General features: G+C 45.1%; 1 protein-coding gene across 2 annotated transcripts; it reads right to left on the bottom strand.

The window, feature by feature from the left end:
* Positions 1–4,341: 4,341 nt before the first annotated feature.
* On the bottom strand, positions 4,342–15,131 carry polr2a (RNA polymerase II subunit A). Of its 2 annotated transcripts, XM_030753171.1 has the most exons (30): positions 14,809–15,131; positions 14,061–14,193; positions 13,840–13,976; positions 13,548–13,721; positions 13,178–13,459; positions 12,930–13,091; positions 12,590–12,810; positions 12,367–12,499; positions 12,154–12,278; positions 11,640–11,850; positions 11,351–11,560; positions 11,073–11,241; positions 10,864–10,958; positions 10,530–10,733; positions 10,217–10,439; positions 9,942–10,125; positions 9,656–9,827; positions 9,259–9,364; positions 8,742–8,947; positions 8,386–8,649; positions 8,072–8,279; positions 7,870–7,970; positions 7,651–7,755; positions 7,347–7,529; positions 7,018–7,221; positions 6,750–6,936; positions 6,543–6,656; positions 6,316–6,465; positions 6,177–6,196; positions 4,342–5,186 (listed from the first exon to the last, which is right to left on the bottom strand). In XM_030753171.1, exons 1-30 carry the CDS (start codon positions 14,893–14,895, stop codon positions 5,046–5,048), a joined length of 4,911 nt encoding a protein of 1,636 aa, XP_030609031.1. In that variant the 5' UTR covers positions 14,896–15,131; the 3' UTR covers positions 4,342–5,045. The 2 variants fall into 2 exon arrangements, with proteins under 2 accessions (XP_030609031.1, XP_030609029.1); XM_030753169.1 differs by having other exon boundaries at positions 4,342–6,196.
* Positions 15,132–16,172: the final 1,041 nt, after the last annotated feature.

Genomic DNA, 16,172 nt, shown 5'->3' with positions numbered 1-16,172 from the left:
TGGAATTTCAATTCATGAGTCCTACTGAATCAAATGAAACACATAAAATATACAAGATAACGTTAACCCTCAAGCAGCCGAGGTACTTTGGTGACTAAAATGGGACAGTGGGGTCACTGATTACCCCATTATATTTGTTCAGTTACATATATATGTTCAAAAAACAAGTTTGAGATCATTTGAGCTTTAAGACATGGTGTGTTATCCTGCTGGAAGCAGTCATCAGAAGATGGGTACACTGTGGTTGGACATGGCCAGCAACAATATTCAGGTAGGTTGTGGTGTTTAGCTGGTACCAAGGGGTCCAAAGTGTGCCAAGAAAATATCCCCCACACCATTAATAATAATGCATTAGTCTTATATAGCGCTTTTCTAGACACCCAAAGACGCTTTACAATTTCATGCACTATTCATTCACACCTCAATCATACTTGGTGGTGGTAAGCTACTAAAGTAACCACAGCTGCCCTGGGGCAGACTGACAGAGGCATTGCTGCCAATTTGCACCTACGGCCCCTCCGACCACCACCAAACACACAACCACATTCACACTTACAGAACCCCTGATACAATCCGTGCTTTCATGTTGTTTGCACCAAATTCTGATCCCACCATCTAAATGTCACAGTAGAAATTGAGGAAACCTTTCACCAGTCTTCTGTTGTCGTTTTGGTGAGCCTGAGTGAACTGCAGCCTCAGTTTCCTGTTCTTACTCCTACTGTATTTCAGGCACACTGGAGGCATTTAAACTTTTGCTGTGGATGATGAGCTTTAGTATAACTCAGTCTCTCTGTACAGCTAAGTGCATTGAAAGCATAAGAGGGTAATATGGTGGCACCTGTTGGCTCTGACATTCAAACACCTCTCCATGAGAACATGGTTGACAAATGAAGTGTGTAAACTGCAGCCAGATCCCCTGAAACCTTCACAAAGGTTCCTGAGCTGGTTTATGACTTTAAGGCCTTTGCATGATTTGGACTCAGTCATTTAGTTTGTAGCTTAACTAAACACAGCCAAATGTCAATTTATTCCTTGTTTTCGTTTTTGTCACTTTTAAAGTTAGCTAAATTGTCAATTTTCGATTCATTTTTTGCATACCTGTCTAACACCTTCATCCTGAAGTCAAGCAAACACTGACAGCTGTTTTACCTGCTACAGCTCGCTGTGTCTTCTGAGATGAAAGTACATGATAGTACAGGCAGCTCTCAAACCATGACTCCCACAGGCAGGACTTCACACTTCCTATAAAAGTCACTGCTGAAGCAACGCAGCCAGCAGGTGAGTCAGCGAGCTGAGCGCGCCCCCAAGAGGAAGATGCGGGGAGCAGGCCTGACTGCCGTTTCTTGCCACGGTATGGCCACTTTTCCACAGCTGCTGCTATGCCAGTGCAGGTTAAACACAGGTGTAATTGCTAACATTAATAATCATGCCTTTTTCTATTTAGAAGGCGCACTAAGCTGGTTTTGGTCATGCTGTCTCACTCAGTATAACTGCACATCACTCTCCTGAGACTCCTGCATGGTTGTATAGGTCAGAGTACATTTCAGATAAAATACAGGGCTCATTCCTGCTCCACCACATCCCCAAAGTGCTCTGCTGGAGCTGGTGACTGATTTGAGTACAGTGAACTTATTGTCACAGATGTGTTGTTTAAATGATGCTCAGCTGGTACTGAGGGGCCTAAAGTGTGCCAAGAAAATATCCCCCACACACCAATACACCACCACCAGTAGTCCAAACCGTTGATTAAAGGCAGGATGGCTCCATGCTTTCATGCTGTTTACACCAAATTCTGACCCTAACATCTGAATGTTGAAGCAGAAATCGAGACTCATCAGACCAGGAAATGTTCTTCCAATCTTCTGTTGTCCAATTTTGGTGAGCTTTGTGAAATGTAGCCTCAGTTCAGTCTCCTGTTCTTAGCTGACAGGAGTGTCACCCAGCGTGGTCTTCTGCTGCTGTAGCCTTCAAAGTTCAAAGTATTGTGCATTCAGAGATGCTCTTCTGCATGCCCTGGTTGTAACGAGTGGTTGAGTTGCTTTTGCCTTCCTGTCACCTTGAAGCAGTCTGGACATTCTTCTTTGACCTCTGACATCAACAAGGCACTTTCACCCAGAGAACTGACGCTCACTGGAGCTTGTTTTAAAAATGGAGCAAACAGCAGAAAAATAGTGGTGCAAACACCAAATTTGGTGCAGTTGCTCAGACTGAGAAACTTTTCAAATTTCTCGATCAGCCACTTTGAAAAACCAGGATTTTTCAAGGTGTCTGCTGACGAAAAACATTTTCTCATAGAATTGTCTAAAGCTGATTGTTTGCAATGATCCCGGTGTCCAAACATACATTTTTGGACAGCTGAAACTGATTAACATCCCCCTCTGCTACTTAACTGACCAGATCAGTATCCCAGAGGCCTAACTGACCTGATGCTGTACTGATTAAAATCTTTTGTACAGTTTACCTTGAGGGTGGCTCAAGTACTATGTAAAAGAAAACCACTATCACGTGAGCCCTCTGCAAACTGGTTTAAATGACAAAACAAGAAAAGTTCCCTCAAAATTCAATTTTCATTTAATCTTCAGGAAAACTGAGATGTGACGACAGTGCTCGAAGTGAAAAACTTTCATATTGTCTGTTAAAAGGTAAAATAAGTTCATAAGATCATTACATTAAAATACTGAAATAAGTTTAGTATTACTGCTGATTAAAAATAAAAGACAGACATATAGTAAAATTTTTATTCAGTTTTTTCAAGTCAAAAACAAACAGAACAGCGATACAGAGAATGAGAGCATGACTTGATTTTATACAGTGGCAACTTTAATTTAAACCTTCCTTTGCCCACACATGTAAAGTCATTCCTCAGCTTTACACCCTGCATCACCTTTGACACGCACACGCACGCACACACACTTTCAGTCACTCACACTGGGAGTCCCGATGACCTGCACTGACAGGACAGCACACATTTAAGACATCAGGATTGGATGCAAACCTAGTGGACAAAATAATCACAGCGTCCACCACAATATTTACTAAATGCGATTACCAACCCCCGCTTTACATCGAAGGCCAGAGGATGCAGTCCTTACCACTCAACACAAACTGGAAGCAGTGTTTTACAAAAGTAGACATTTGAAGATTTTCAGAACAAACCCCGACCAATGCCTCGGGACTCCCAGTCACATCCAACACTTGCTCTCCTCCCCATGACTCCCCTCGTCACAGGTACACTTGTAGAAAGAAAAAAAAAAAAAAAACAAAAAAAAAAAACACTGATTTTAATAAATGAGGATCACTTGTGGATGAAGAGGTAAAAGGGAAGGCTACCCCAGCAAGTCCAAAATATTCAGATGAGATTTTCATCAGGGGTACAGACTGTTCCCCCCCAAATCATGAGAGAAAGCCCCCATACTGGAAAAGAAAAAAAAAATGAAAGTTCACACTAATGTAGTGGTAAACAGTTTTTTTTTTAGAGAGAGGCCAAAGGTGCCTTTTCTCTTAAACAATCTGCTTTAGAAGAAAGAAATGGTTACTCTTAAGGAGGTGATATAAAAATGAGGAGTTCTACCGTTTAACCAAAGCCACATCACAACCTGGTGACAGCAGGCAAAATGTCGTACAGCTCTAAGTGAATAGAAAAGTAAAAGCACTCCCCCTTCACCCCCCGCCCCTTCATCCACAGTGTGTGTAGATGAGCCTACTGGAAACTGGTTTACAAAAATCACCAAAAGCAAACAAGAGAAAAGCCAAAAAGAAGTCTTAATTTTTCTCTATTCACACAGAATAGTAGTTAACTTTTTCTTAAATAGTCCAAATAAACCTGTGTACACTTCAGCTATCAGAAATGGGACAGAGATTAGTGAAAAGCCCGAAGGATGTTGGAAAATAAAATAAGTGTTCAAACTAAAGCTTGATCAAAATGTATTAACATGTGCTACTCGTGCAAACAATGGCAGAAGCAGCAATGCCAAACCAGTATCCACGGGTGTCCCATTTCCTCCTAAATTCAAAATTAAAGACACGATATTCCTTCTATTTTATTTTTAAATAGAAATCTTTAAATTCCCCCATGTCCAGGAAAGAATATCATCTGAAAAAGTTTTTTTTTTGTTCCCCCGCTCTTTTGCTTTTGATGCACAAGTCTCCAAAATGGCAGAGGACGATAGGATGCTGGTGGGTGTTTTCATGACATCGTTCAGCTCTCTGGGGTGTGAAGGAAGAAGAGGGGAGGGCGATGGGTACATATGTACCCATCGCACTTATGTAGTCAACGATGCTCAGGGTGAAACGTCTTTAACTGCAAACCAGTTTCTCTCTCCTGTGATGGACGTATTAATGGTGACGCTGTGTTTTACTATAATCACACTCAAGCTCTCATCCTCAAGACTGGCAGCAATTGTACTTTTATAAAAGCAGCAAAAAAACCAAAAAGGGGTGCCACAGGAGACACCTCGGTGAAATACGCAGTAAACAAAAGGGCTCAACCTCACTGCTTTGATTTTCCTTAGAGCTTATGCTTTTGGTGATGAATACAATCCACTGAGCTTCTCAGAAAGGCTTTTGGCAATATGTACGTTTTCCAAAAACAAAAACATATAAAGAATAAGAGCAAAAGAGAGATAGAGAGAGAGACTGGATGCAGCACATTGTAAAGGTAAAAAGGGACTCATTTCCCCTCCCCAGTTTAAATATTGACCACACCTTCCTCTCCTTTTCATTCCCTCGAGGGATTTTCAGTTTTGCTTCAACACCCCGTGTGAAAATTAAAAAACTATTTCAAAAAGGCAGCCTCTTTTACTTTCTCCTTCAGGCAAAAGCAGTTCAAGTCTTTCACTTAATAGTTTTGAACATTTTGGGGGAATTGAAGTGTAAGGGGGGCAGCTCCTTCGGATGGTCCCAAGGTTGAGATTTCCCTCAGAAAATGATCACAGTTGGGACCCCCTGCCACCTCCAGCTGGTTAAAGATGCTGTCCTTTAGTTGTCTCCCGCGAGGTGATGGAGCTTTTTGCTTTATTTAGCTGCCACCCCTTCTCCGCAGGTCATCAGTTGTTCTCCTCGTCACTGTCGTCAGGGCTGATGGCCGGGCTGTAGGTGGGGGAGGTGGGGCTGTATCCAGGAGAGGTGGGGCTGTATGTTGACCCTTTAGGACTAGTTGGTGAGTATGTAGGAGATGTGGGTGAGTACTTGGGTGAAGTTGGGGAGTAAGTGGGGGACGTAGGAGAGTATTTGGGGCTGGTGGGGGTGTAGGTGGGGGAGGTCGGGGAGTAGGTGGGAGACGTGGGGCTGTATTTTGGAGTCGTCGGGGAGTAGGTGGGAGAAGTAGGCGAGTATTTTGGCGACGTTGGGGAGTACTTTGGTGAGGTGGGGGAATATTTGGGAGAGGTGGGGGTGTACTCTGGGGAGCTGGGGCTGTATGATGGCGAGGTTGGGGTGTATTTGGGTGAGGTGGGGGAGTAAGAGGGCGAACTGGGGCTGTATGAGGGCGAGCTGGGCGTGTAGGTGGGAGACTGCGGGGTGTAACGCGGACTGGAGGGGGAGTAGGATGGAGAGGTGGGCGAGTACGAGGGAGACGTAGGAGAATAGTTGGGGCTGGTTGGGGTGTAGTTGGGAGAAGTTGGGGAGTAAGATGGCGATGTTGGGGAGTATGACGGGGAGGTAGGGGAGTAACTGGGTGAGGTGGGGGTGTAGTTTGGCGATGTGGGGCTGTAGCTCGGACTGGTCGGCGAGTAGGAAGGAGACGTGGGGGAGTAAGAGGGGGAGGTGGGTGAGTAGGATGGAGAGGTGGGAGAATAAGAAGGGGAGGTGGGTGAGTAAGAAGGAGAAGTGGGTGAATAGCTGGGCGACGTCGGACTGTAGCTCGGCGACGTCGGGCTGTAGCTCGGCGATGTGGGAGAGTAAGAGGGAGAAGTGGGAGAGTAAGACGGCGAGGTAGGGGAGTAGGAGGGAGACGTCGGAGAATAAGAAGGAGACGTGGGCGAATAGGAAGGAGAAGTTGGGGAGTAACTGGGCGAGGTGGGCGAATAGGAAGGCGATGTCGGGCTGTAGTTGGGGCTGGTGGGGGAGTAAGAGGGAGATGTGGGGGAGTATGAGGGTGAGGTGGGGGAGTAGCCCGGGCTCTGTGGGGTGTAGCCACCGGGGGACCGAGGCTCGTAGGCGGGGGAGGTGGGGGAGTAGTTTGGTGACATAGCTCCACCTAAAGAAAAAGAAATTTTAGACAAGAGTGAGAAAAATACCTCAAGGATCCATCTTTTATTTCACTTCATGGAGGTTTAAGGTACTTGTAAACAACTGAATTTAAAGTCCATGTCTAACCTGGAGATGGGATGTATGGGCTGGCAGGTCCCGGAGATCCTGGAGACCCAGGAGTGGGAGACCAAGCAGGGGAATAGCCAGGAGAGAAGCCACTTGCATCTGATGCTGCACTAGGGGAGAAACCTGCTGCTCCAGGGGTCATGCCGCTGCCTGGAGGACAAATTAAGAGTAAACCTCAGTAAATGAACAAAATAAAAACAACCCAAACAGTGTGGGCACACACTCACCAACACTGGGGGACCATGCACCATAGGCCGGGGTCGCTCCTGTGTTCCATGGGGTCATGGCAGGGGACATACCGCTCATGGGACTCGGCACCGTGCCGAAGAACATTCCCGTGGCTGCAAATTTGATAGAGACAGGACATAAATATCACAAGATGTCTGCAACACAAACAAACCCTGGATCTGTCAAACAACCTTTTCTGCACTTACGTCCAGCCACGCTGATGCCAGGTATGTTTGTAGGAATCTCCATGCCGTATTTACACTTCTCAGCATCCAGCAGCAGGTCAAAGCAGCCTGTCCCCGCTGGGGCTAGCTGACCAAGCATGATGTTCTCCGATACACCCTTCATGGGATCACACTCACCATGGGACGATGCCTCCATCAACACATCCACCTGGAGAAAAGAAAAATAACCATGAGGACAAATTTCTTCTCGTGACCGAGTAAAAATCATCCAGCTGGTTATTTTCATTACCGTCTCCTCAAAGGAACACTTCATGAGTGGTCCCGTGTCTTGGCGGTTAATGCCGTGACGAGTGATGGCCATCAGGTGACCTCGGCTGGTCATGGTGTCACAGAGCAGAGCCAAGTGGCGATAGTTGACGTAGGAACCATCAAAGGAGATGACGTGGTACAACTCCCTCTCCAGAGCCTTTCGCACAGCCTCAATTCCCAAGACCTAAGACAGAGAGCAGAACGGGGGCAGACAAAGTGAATATCAAGGGGGGGGGGGGGGGGGGGCATTTTTTTCCATGATGATGAATATTTTTGTTCCAGGATGAAAATATTTTTATGCTTTTGTACCGTGAAAATCTCCACAATGTCGTTGGATGTGGTCCTGACAGGATCGACGTCTTTCTCGCTGAGCACTCTCATAAGACTCACTCCATCCGTCTCAAGGATCCACTCCTGCAGCGCTTTGAACTCACCGTCCTCTGTGATGATGATCTTTTTCTTATTGTCCGTCTGGGGCAAGTGCATGTACACCTGAAGGAGAAGAGTTAGACCATTGACTTAAAACCAGGAAGGTGACATCCTTTCCATCCTGATAAGTTTGAGAACATTAGCTTGCCTGTAGCAAATCATTAAAAAGAGTGTTATCCATTACCTTGCTGATCTGCTCAATACCCTGTAGAGTCATGTCTGTCAGCATGTTGGACTCGATGCACCTCAAAAAGACGTCGTCGTCCATTTTGTCCACCACCTCCTCATCCTAGAGAGGGAAAACAAAAATGATGCACGATCAAAACAAAAACTGACTCGAGTGCTTTTACTGATATAAAATAACAAAACAAAACAAAAAAAAAAAAAAAAAAACATTTCTCACCTCTTGGAACTTGTTTTCGTCACTGTTCATGATTCTGATTCGCAGCACCAGTTTCTCAGCATTGTCGTCGTTGAAGATACAGTTCAGGTCATCTCCGAAACCTTGCAGAGACACCACAGTTTCATTATGTCAAGCAAATAATTTCGATCAAAAACTGAAATTAGAACTATGTTTAAAGTAAAACTATGCATACAATACCCACCTGCATTGATCTTCTCTGCAATCTGCTCCATAGTCAGTTTGCGATCAGTCATGTGCTTTCGGTCGAGCTCGATGCGCAGAAGCCACGGCGAAATGCGCGTCACGTCAAAGTCGGGCATCTCGTAGTAGACGTTCACCCACTCCTGGTCCTCGGCCACCACTGTGTTCTGTGGGTTGGGGTCGTAGTAGATCGCAGTGTTGGCTGTCACCTGAGAGGAAAGTGTCAGTTTTAATTGTGTGTTTTCTAAAATAAAAGACTTCCTGTAGCTTCCTCTACAACCTATCAGAGTAAAACGACATTCAATAACTTCTCACTTTTCTCAGTGTCGTGTGCTCCAGCCGACAGAGGATGTCTTTGGCCCTCTCAGCGTCACGTGCCGCCTGACCCAGCAGGAAGACAGTCAGTGAAGGCGTCTTTGGCCTCTTTGAGATGTTGATCAACTCCTTCAGACGGGGCACACCGAGTGTTACGTTCTTGGCTGACACACCAGCGTAGTGGAAAGTGTTCAGGGTCATCTGAGTGGCTGGTTCTCCCAGCGACTGAGCGGCCAGAGCGCCAACCATCTCACCAGGGTGAGCCTGGAAAAGGGGGTGGGGGGGAAACCATGGTGTGAAGCTGTCAAACAGACACCTGAAAGCTCAAACCATTTACATCAATGTGCTAAACTCACGATAGACTGGTTGAACTTGGTTTCAATCTCTCCCAGCAGCCAGTCGAAGGCCTCGGTGGACAAGCGGAACTCCTCGGTCATGCGTTTGGAGCACAGCGTGGAGCGCAGGTGGATGTTAAAGAGCAGAGTGGCGTTCTCCTGGGCCTGTCTACTTAGAGGGTCGTCACCATTCACAATCACCAGCTTCCTACTTAGCTCATGAACACCTGGGGATGCAAACACACAAAGACTGAGATTTTGGCTACAGAAAAACAATGAAGTGGTTAAAAATAAACACACTAGGGAAACAGGTCATCCTTTCCTCCCAGTCAGTACTGTGGAGCTAGGGATGATCGGATCATCCAGCTTGTTATGCAACAGGTAGAATTCACCAGGTGGCTTTACAACGATTTAAGAAGCACCTGAGTCCAGGTCATGACCTCTTAGTTCCAACAGCCAGCGTTACCTCGACACTCAGAATTCAGCCCTAAATACACAGAGTGAGAGCTTCAGACGGGTTCGTCATTTTCAACCTTACCCTCGACCACCCTCAGGGGATGCAGGTCTGTCGGGGTTCGAGGGTTGATTCGGAAGATCTTCTGAGCGTTCCAGATCATTCTGGCCAGGTTACATGGCAGCACCACCTGCAGGTGAGAAGAAGCATAGCACAATGAATGTTTTTGATCTCACAGTAGTAAGGCTGACCAGTCCAGCTTCTGTTCATGCTTTTAAGAAATAAAATATATGCAATATGTGCTTCAAGAGATTACCATGAAATACCTCCAAATATTAGAAGAACACCCTTTATTTATTTATTTGTGGGTTTTTGTGTTTTTTTTTATTTGGGGGGGGGGGGGGGGGGGGTGTCTGGTCACCCTTCAGACTACATGTAAGAGCAGAGGTATCCATTATTGTGATTGCGCACACACACACACCTTACTGTCCCCGGTGGGGAAGATTGCTCGCAGGACTTCCCTGTCCTCTTTCATCTTGTCAAACTCCCTCTCCAAGGTACTCTGCACATGGGCATTGGTCAGCACGTCTTTAACCACATCCTCTTGCAGCGTTCGCCTCAGTGCTCGCTCATTGGTGCAATCAAATTTAAACCTGGAAAGATTGCATGAAGCAGTTAAACCACTAATCAAGAAGAGCGACTAGATGTAAACTCTTAAAATCTAATTCTGTGATTGTTTACATGCAGCGTTCAGGCGTGTGACTTACTTCTTTTCAAAGGCTTTGTTTGAGGGTTTCACTGTTGCCAGATTTTGGAACTCCACATTCTCTCCTGCCAGGCCATCCTCACCGTAGCGCAGCTGTACCACCTGATTGATGGAGTTTCGTACTGTGCCATCATACTTCACCATCACAGACTCCATAGACTTGATCAGACGACGCTGGATGTAGCCTGTAAATGGGAATTAATTTTTTTTGTTGAGCACCCTTGTCTTGTATTTAAATACTGCTCTCCATTTCTCCAGCAGACTGCCCAGACCTACCAGTCTCAGCCGTCTTTACAGCTGTGTCAATCAGACCCTCTCTGCCTCCCATGGCGTGGAAGAAGAACTCTGTTGGTGTCAGGCCAGCCAGGTAGGAGTTCTCCACAAAGCCTCTGCTCTCAGGACCGTAGTCATCCTTAATGAAGTGAGGCAGTGTGCGGTGTTTGAAGCCAAATGGGATTCTCTTACCCTCCACGTTCTGCTGCCCCACCACAGCAATAACCTGAACAAAGAGGAAAAACAAGTCAGGCAACATGAACTCCACTCAAATCCAATTACTCTAATGCACTGATAGTTAGGACGACTCCTTTACCTGTGAGATGTTAATCTTTGAGCCCTTAGATCCAGCCACCACCATGGACTTGAAGTTGTTGTACTCGGACAGAGATTTCTGGGCAGATGATCCCGTTTTGTCTCGAGCGTCATTGAGGATACGATTCACCTGGTTCTCAAAGGTCTGCCTCAGTGTGTTACCAGGGGTTGGCTCCAGTTCATTGTTGTGAGCTTTCTCAATGACCTGGCAGATGGAAATAAAGTTATTTTCCTGTACAAAAATTCCACAAAATATCTGCAAAAATTGTGATGGAATAGCTGAATAAGAATCAGTCGAAGCTTCTGAGATGTCTGCGATATAAAAATATTCTTACCTCTATCACATCCTGTTTGGCTTTCTTGATGGTATTCTGAATGTCAAGGTACGTCTTGGCATCAGCAATGGAGTCACCAATACCAATGGAATGACCTGTTAACACAAGAGTTTATTATAAAAAAAAATTGTGATTCTCTAAAAGAGATCTGTAATGAATGTTTATTCAGAAATATGTTGATAAAGCTATGTTGACTTCTGATTTCTTACCCTCGATGAGCAGCCAGTTGTTGACTACAGTCTGAATGTTGGAGTAAAAGAGTCGGGTGATGTCGTGGCCCATTTCCAGGTAGGAGATGTGGACAAGTGAGCCAGCTGAAGTTCCCAGGGACTTCTTACACAGGATGCCCATGATCAGCTCACCATTTTCCACAATAACCTGGGAAAGGGAAAAAACAAAAAACAAAACACAGTTCATAAATAGGTTACTTATACTGTAATAAGACTCCAGTCTGTAACTGATACACAGACATTCTTGGTCTTTGTACCTTAGTGTCGCCGGGTGAAATGTGCTTGTAGGGGCCGCTGTCCTCATCGTCAGGGTGGGTGCTGTGTGTGCGGATCACGTTAATGTGTCCTGGAATGATGAGACTGAAGATCTGCTTGCCAGTCCACAGAGGACGGGGTTTGAGAATGGCAGGCTGAGGCATTTTCCCATCCCAGGTGGAGAGGAACATGAGGAGGTTCATCACTTCACCCTGAAATGCAAAGACACTGCACATTTAGGACCCTTAACAGAAATACCAGTAGCTGCTGGTAATGAAACAATCTCCTTACCCGCTCCAAGAAGACATCCCTTTTGGTGAATTTGCGAACAGCAGTGAGGGTGTCCTGCACAATACCCATGACGGGCCTGTTAGACTGCGGTGTGACAATCATGCGAGGCACCATGGCCAGCTCCTGAATCTCTGCCCTCGTCTCCAGGGACTGCGGCAGGTGGAGGTTCATTTCATCTCCGTCAAAGTCAGCATTGTAGGGGGTGGTGACACTGGATGGAGACGAGAGGATGGAATGTTAGCGATGTTAAAACACTTATTACAGCTAAGCGCAATTGATAATGTTAGAAATTTATTAAATTTTTTAAAGCATAAAGGATCCAAGACACCCAAGATAATTTCAAGACAAGATCACAAGATCAATTCATGGTGGCACCATGCTAACAAATCTGAGCTCTGTAATTACATGATTGCTATGCAGTTAAAAAAAAAAAAAAAAGAAAAAAAAAAAAGATGGTGTTAGTTTCAGAGGAAACATCTACGAAAGCCAACCAGATCTGGTGTTCATTTGGTACCTCAGGTTGAGTCGAAATGTGGACCATGGCAGAATCCGAACCCTGTGCCCCATCATAGACATTTTATGTAGTGTAGGTTGTCGGTTGAAGATGACGATGTCCCCGTCACACATGTGTCTCTCCACCTACGCAGAAAAGTGCATTTCAATCAGAACAGAAATACACGGTCTCAAATCAAGTCATGCTGAAGTAAGTACATATCATTTTCCTTGCCTTGTAGCCAATTTGCAGATGAAGGTCACTTGGTTTGGGGTGGAATCGCAGGTCGATTCTGTCTCCATTGTCACGGATGATGTATTTGGCTCCAGGATACTGACTGTTTCCTCTTCGCACCAGCTCTTGCAATCTGGTAGATATCAGAATGAATTAGTCAGCACATAATTTGACTTTGAAAGAAAACTTTTGATATAAAATATTACGCAACATAAAGCTGTACCTGTCTATATTAAAAGGGGTGACGATTTCTGGGAAGGTCATGTTGGCGGCGATGGATCGTGGTACACCCACTTGGTCGATTTGCAGGTTGGGATCTGGGGTGATGACCGTTCGAGCCGAGAAATCCACACGCTTACCCATCAGGTTACCTCGCACTCGCCCCTCCTTCCCCTTTAGACGCTGCTTTATGGATTTGAGAGGGCGGCCAGACTTTTGCATCGCCTGAAGAAGAAAAACATTGAGCACCAGAACATAATCTGCAAAAAAACCCTCTCATAGCAGATTTTGAGCTCAAATAAATATAAATTATTTTGTTATGGCACCAGAAAATACACACATACCCTTGGCAAGCCTGGCAATTCATTGTCCACCATAGTGGCGACATGAAACTGAAGCAGCTTGACATCTTCAGCTATGACGTGAGCAGCCGCACCACTCTGCTCGTTTCTTCTCAGCTGGTTGTTGATTTTGACGATGTCAGCCAGTTTGTGGGTCAAGTCATCCTTCATAACAGAAGTCATGATTATTTTTTGGCAGACGCCACAAATAAATGAAGTTAACACCATTAAATAAATAAATTTTCCTTTACCTGGTTACGAGCAGAGCCCTGCATCACTACAGCAGGCCTTACAGCCAGTGGAGGCACAGGCAGCACAGTTACAATCATCCATTCTGGTCGGGCGAACTTGGGGTCCATACCCAAGATGATGTCCTCTTCATCTGAGATGCGCTTGAAGATCTCGTGCACGCGCTCGGGACTCAGCAAGATTTTCTTCTCCTGCGAGTCCTCATTAACGTGTTTCCACTCAGCGTACAGCTCCAAGCCAGAGCGTTTGATACGTGGCTGGTAGCGCCCACAGCCCCCGTGACCCTACATAACATAGCACAGAGGGATGTAAATAGGCAGAGCTGTTCCATGAGCACTTGTACACTATAACTGAAATACTCCAACCAAATACCTTCTCCTTGGTGATATCCTCCTCTGTCTCCTGCGGCTCCATTCCAAATTTGTTGTCCATCTCCTCCCCGCCTTCACAGATGTTTTTTCCTTTGCACAACTCATACACGTGGGTCAAACGCTTCCTGGGTTGTCCTTTAGATTTCGCCAGAATGTCTTTGATCTTGGGATTGTTCTAGAGGTTAACAGTAGCGGGATTATTTTTAAGGAATCCAAATCTTCAAAAGTCAGGGACAAAAGTGAAAAAAATTTTCCGGTAAAATATTATTACGTCTTACTGCCTAAGTACTTACTGAATCCACTAAAAGCTTGGAGCAAAAGAAGCAGACACACCGAAGAACCTTCATGATCTTGGATATGAAACCAACGTGGAAAACTGGTTTTGCCAGTTCTATATGGCCGAAGTGACCTGGACATTCAGTCATGTTGCCTGAAGAAACACAAGCCATGTAAACATGTGACATCCTTATAAGGAGTATAAATAATGATGAGAAAGGCTAATTTGACACTCTACCTGCACATGTCTGACATCTCCCAGTTCGTTCTATGACACCTTGTCTCGGATCCATAAGGCCACCAAGTTTTGGACGTCCACCTTCTGTTGTTTCGGGGTATCTGATTCCCCCTTCTGTGACTGACATCCGTTTCTGAACAGAAAAAGATGAAATTACTTCATCCACAGTAATGATTATATCTCAAGCTCATTAATTCATTTCATAAATCCCTTCAATAATATGAAGAAATAAGTTAAATGCGTGACTGAGTGTGAAAAACATGAAAACCTGACCACAAAAACTTTTACTTTAATATCAAACTTCCTGCTCAGTCACAATCGTGAGAAATAAAAACCAATACACTGATCAACTATCAGTCATACCTGGTTTTAAAACGGCACTCTGACTTTATTGTGCAAGGAAAAACAACAATGCGTGCAGGAATCGACCACACCAAAGAACTGCACAGAAATCAAAATCCTCACTACCTAACGGGTACAATTATCACACTGCGCTAATAAAAGGGGGTTTCATTCATGTGATCGAATGGATTCTTTTATAAAATGTTGTGCTTTAAGTTTTCAAACTTCCTGCAACATGCTAGTTAGCTAGCTAATCTTACTGTTAGCTAGCTAGGCTAGGCTAACAATAGGATTCTTCCGTTGCAACATATGTTAAACTACACGATTAGCCAAGAAACTAATGTAGCGTGTGATATGTAATAGAATTTGAGGAAAAAAAATCCCACCCTCCATAAATAAAACCTACAAGTTCATCTGGGCTGATGATGCCGAATTGAACTCTCTTGATCGTGCGCAATGGGCATGCGCTGTCGCCGGAGGGCGGTCCGTGCATCCTGTCTATTCAAAGAGACGCGTCCTTCCTCGGCACGCCGCTTTGTGAACAGGAACAGCCTTTAAATTGTCACCACGACACTGGTCAGGCCGCCAACGGTGACCGGAAAGTCTCCGAAGGCGATAGTCCAGGGACTTCTGTAGTCGGTTGCCTGTGATAGCCGAATTATTTTTGTTTAATCACATATAAGCTGACTACTGACTGTTCCCCTCCCTTTTTTGATCCACACTCTGGAGCGCTCTAAGCGCTACTGAGGGTTGAGGAGCCCAACGGTTGGTTATATAGATTGGGTCTTACTACGGGGTGGCCCACTCAAAAAGACAGGGACTGACTCTTCGGAAGGTGGGACATGGACACCCGTAGTAAAACGCTCATTGGCCATTCAAGCCAGTTAAATGAATAATGAATTTTCTTGCACGTACAGCCAATTAGAGGGCACGTCTATTTTTCTTGGCGTATCAAAGCTAAAGGCGGGCGTTGATTTAATTTAAGCTAATTCCTATTGGCTACATCAAGCATGAATAGGCGGCGCGGAGCATATTTTACATCCAAAATGTGAATATTCAATTTAAACCGTTCCCATTGGTTATTTTTCTCATTAATATTTAGTAGCCGGAAAGAGATGACCAATGGCTACGAAGAACTGAACCTTCTTATAATAATTTCACCAAAACCCGCCTCGTTTCCGATGTTTGCCGAATGTGGCCGATGTGAATTTCTTCCCTCTGAGCAAAAATAAAAAAAATCTCTGTTCCGTCGTTCGTCTCGCTGTGGATCAGCCTGAGCTCAAAGAAAAGAGGCTCACAGTCGAGGCCTGTAAATGTCTGTGCTGGAAAAGGGAGAATAGTCGAAAAACATTATATTTTCACCACAAAAACATTGCTTATTGGATTATTTTACGATCTGTTTTAGAAATGCGTCGACGTTTTGGCTTTTCGCCTTATGCATTTTTGGATTCCTGGGACTTTAACCGCAAGCATCGGACTGGACTGCGAGGGACGGCCGCCCAGCGGACTGGATTTTCCCGCAAGCCCTCTAGGAAAGTTTCGGGAAAGCCTCGGCTGCTCATTTAGCCTCTGTTTTCCAGCGGATTTGGACTATTTTCACATATATGTATTCTGTGCTCGCTTTGTGTTGTATTACAATGATAAATTGTTGTGTCGCTTTAAATATTTTTTGTTAAAACGAGAAACACTGCCAAGGCCACGTTTCGAAAGCAGTCTGAAATGGCGGTTAAGTAGCATTATTTGGCTATTTATTTATGGACCAACGGCGTG

The sequence above is a fragment of the Archocentrus centrarchus genome, chromosome 18, assembly GCF_007364275.1.
Source record: "Archocentrus centrarchus isolate MPI-CPG fArcCen1 chromosome 18, fArcCen1, whole genome shotgun sequence".
NCBI lineage: Eukaryota > Metazoa > Chordata > Actinopteri > Cichliformes > Cichlidae > Archocentrus > Archocentrus centrarchus.
Note: the sequence above shows the minus strand (reverse complement) of the source record. Positions and strands in the feature narration are given on the sequence as shown.

What these genes read in the sequence shown, in the direction of transcription:
- polr2a (XM_030753169.1), bottom strand. Translation starts at nt 14,895, where the DNA reads ATGCACGGACCGCCCTCCGGCGACAGCGCATGCCCATTGCGCACGATC. An exon ending in ACATTTCGACTCAACCTGAG is followed by an intron (nt 11,851 to 12,153) that starts GTACCAAATGAA and finishes GTCTCCATCCAG; the next exon opens with TGTCACCACCCCCTACAATG. An exon ending in TGCATGGTCCCCCAGTGTTG is followed by an intron (nt 6,466 to 6,542) that starts GTGAGTGTGTGC and finishes TTTGTCCTCCAG; the next exon opens with GCAGCGGCATGACCCCTGGA.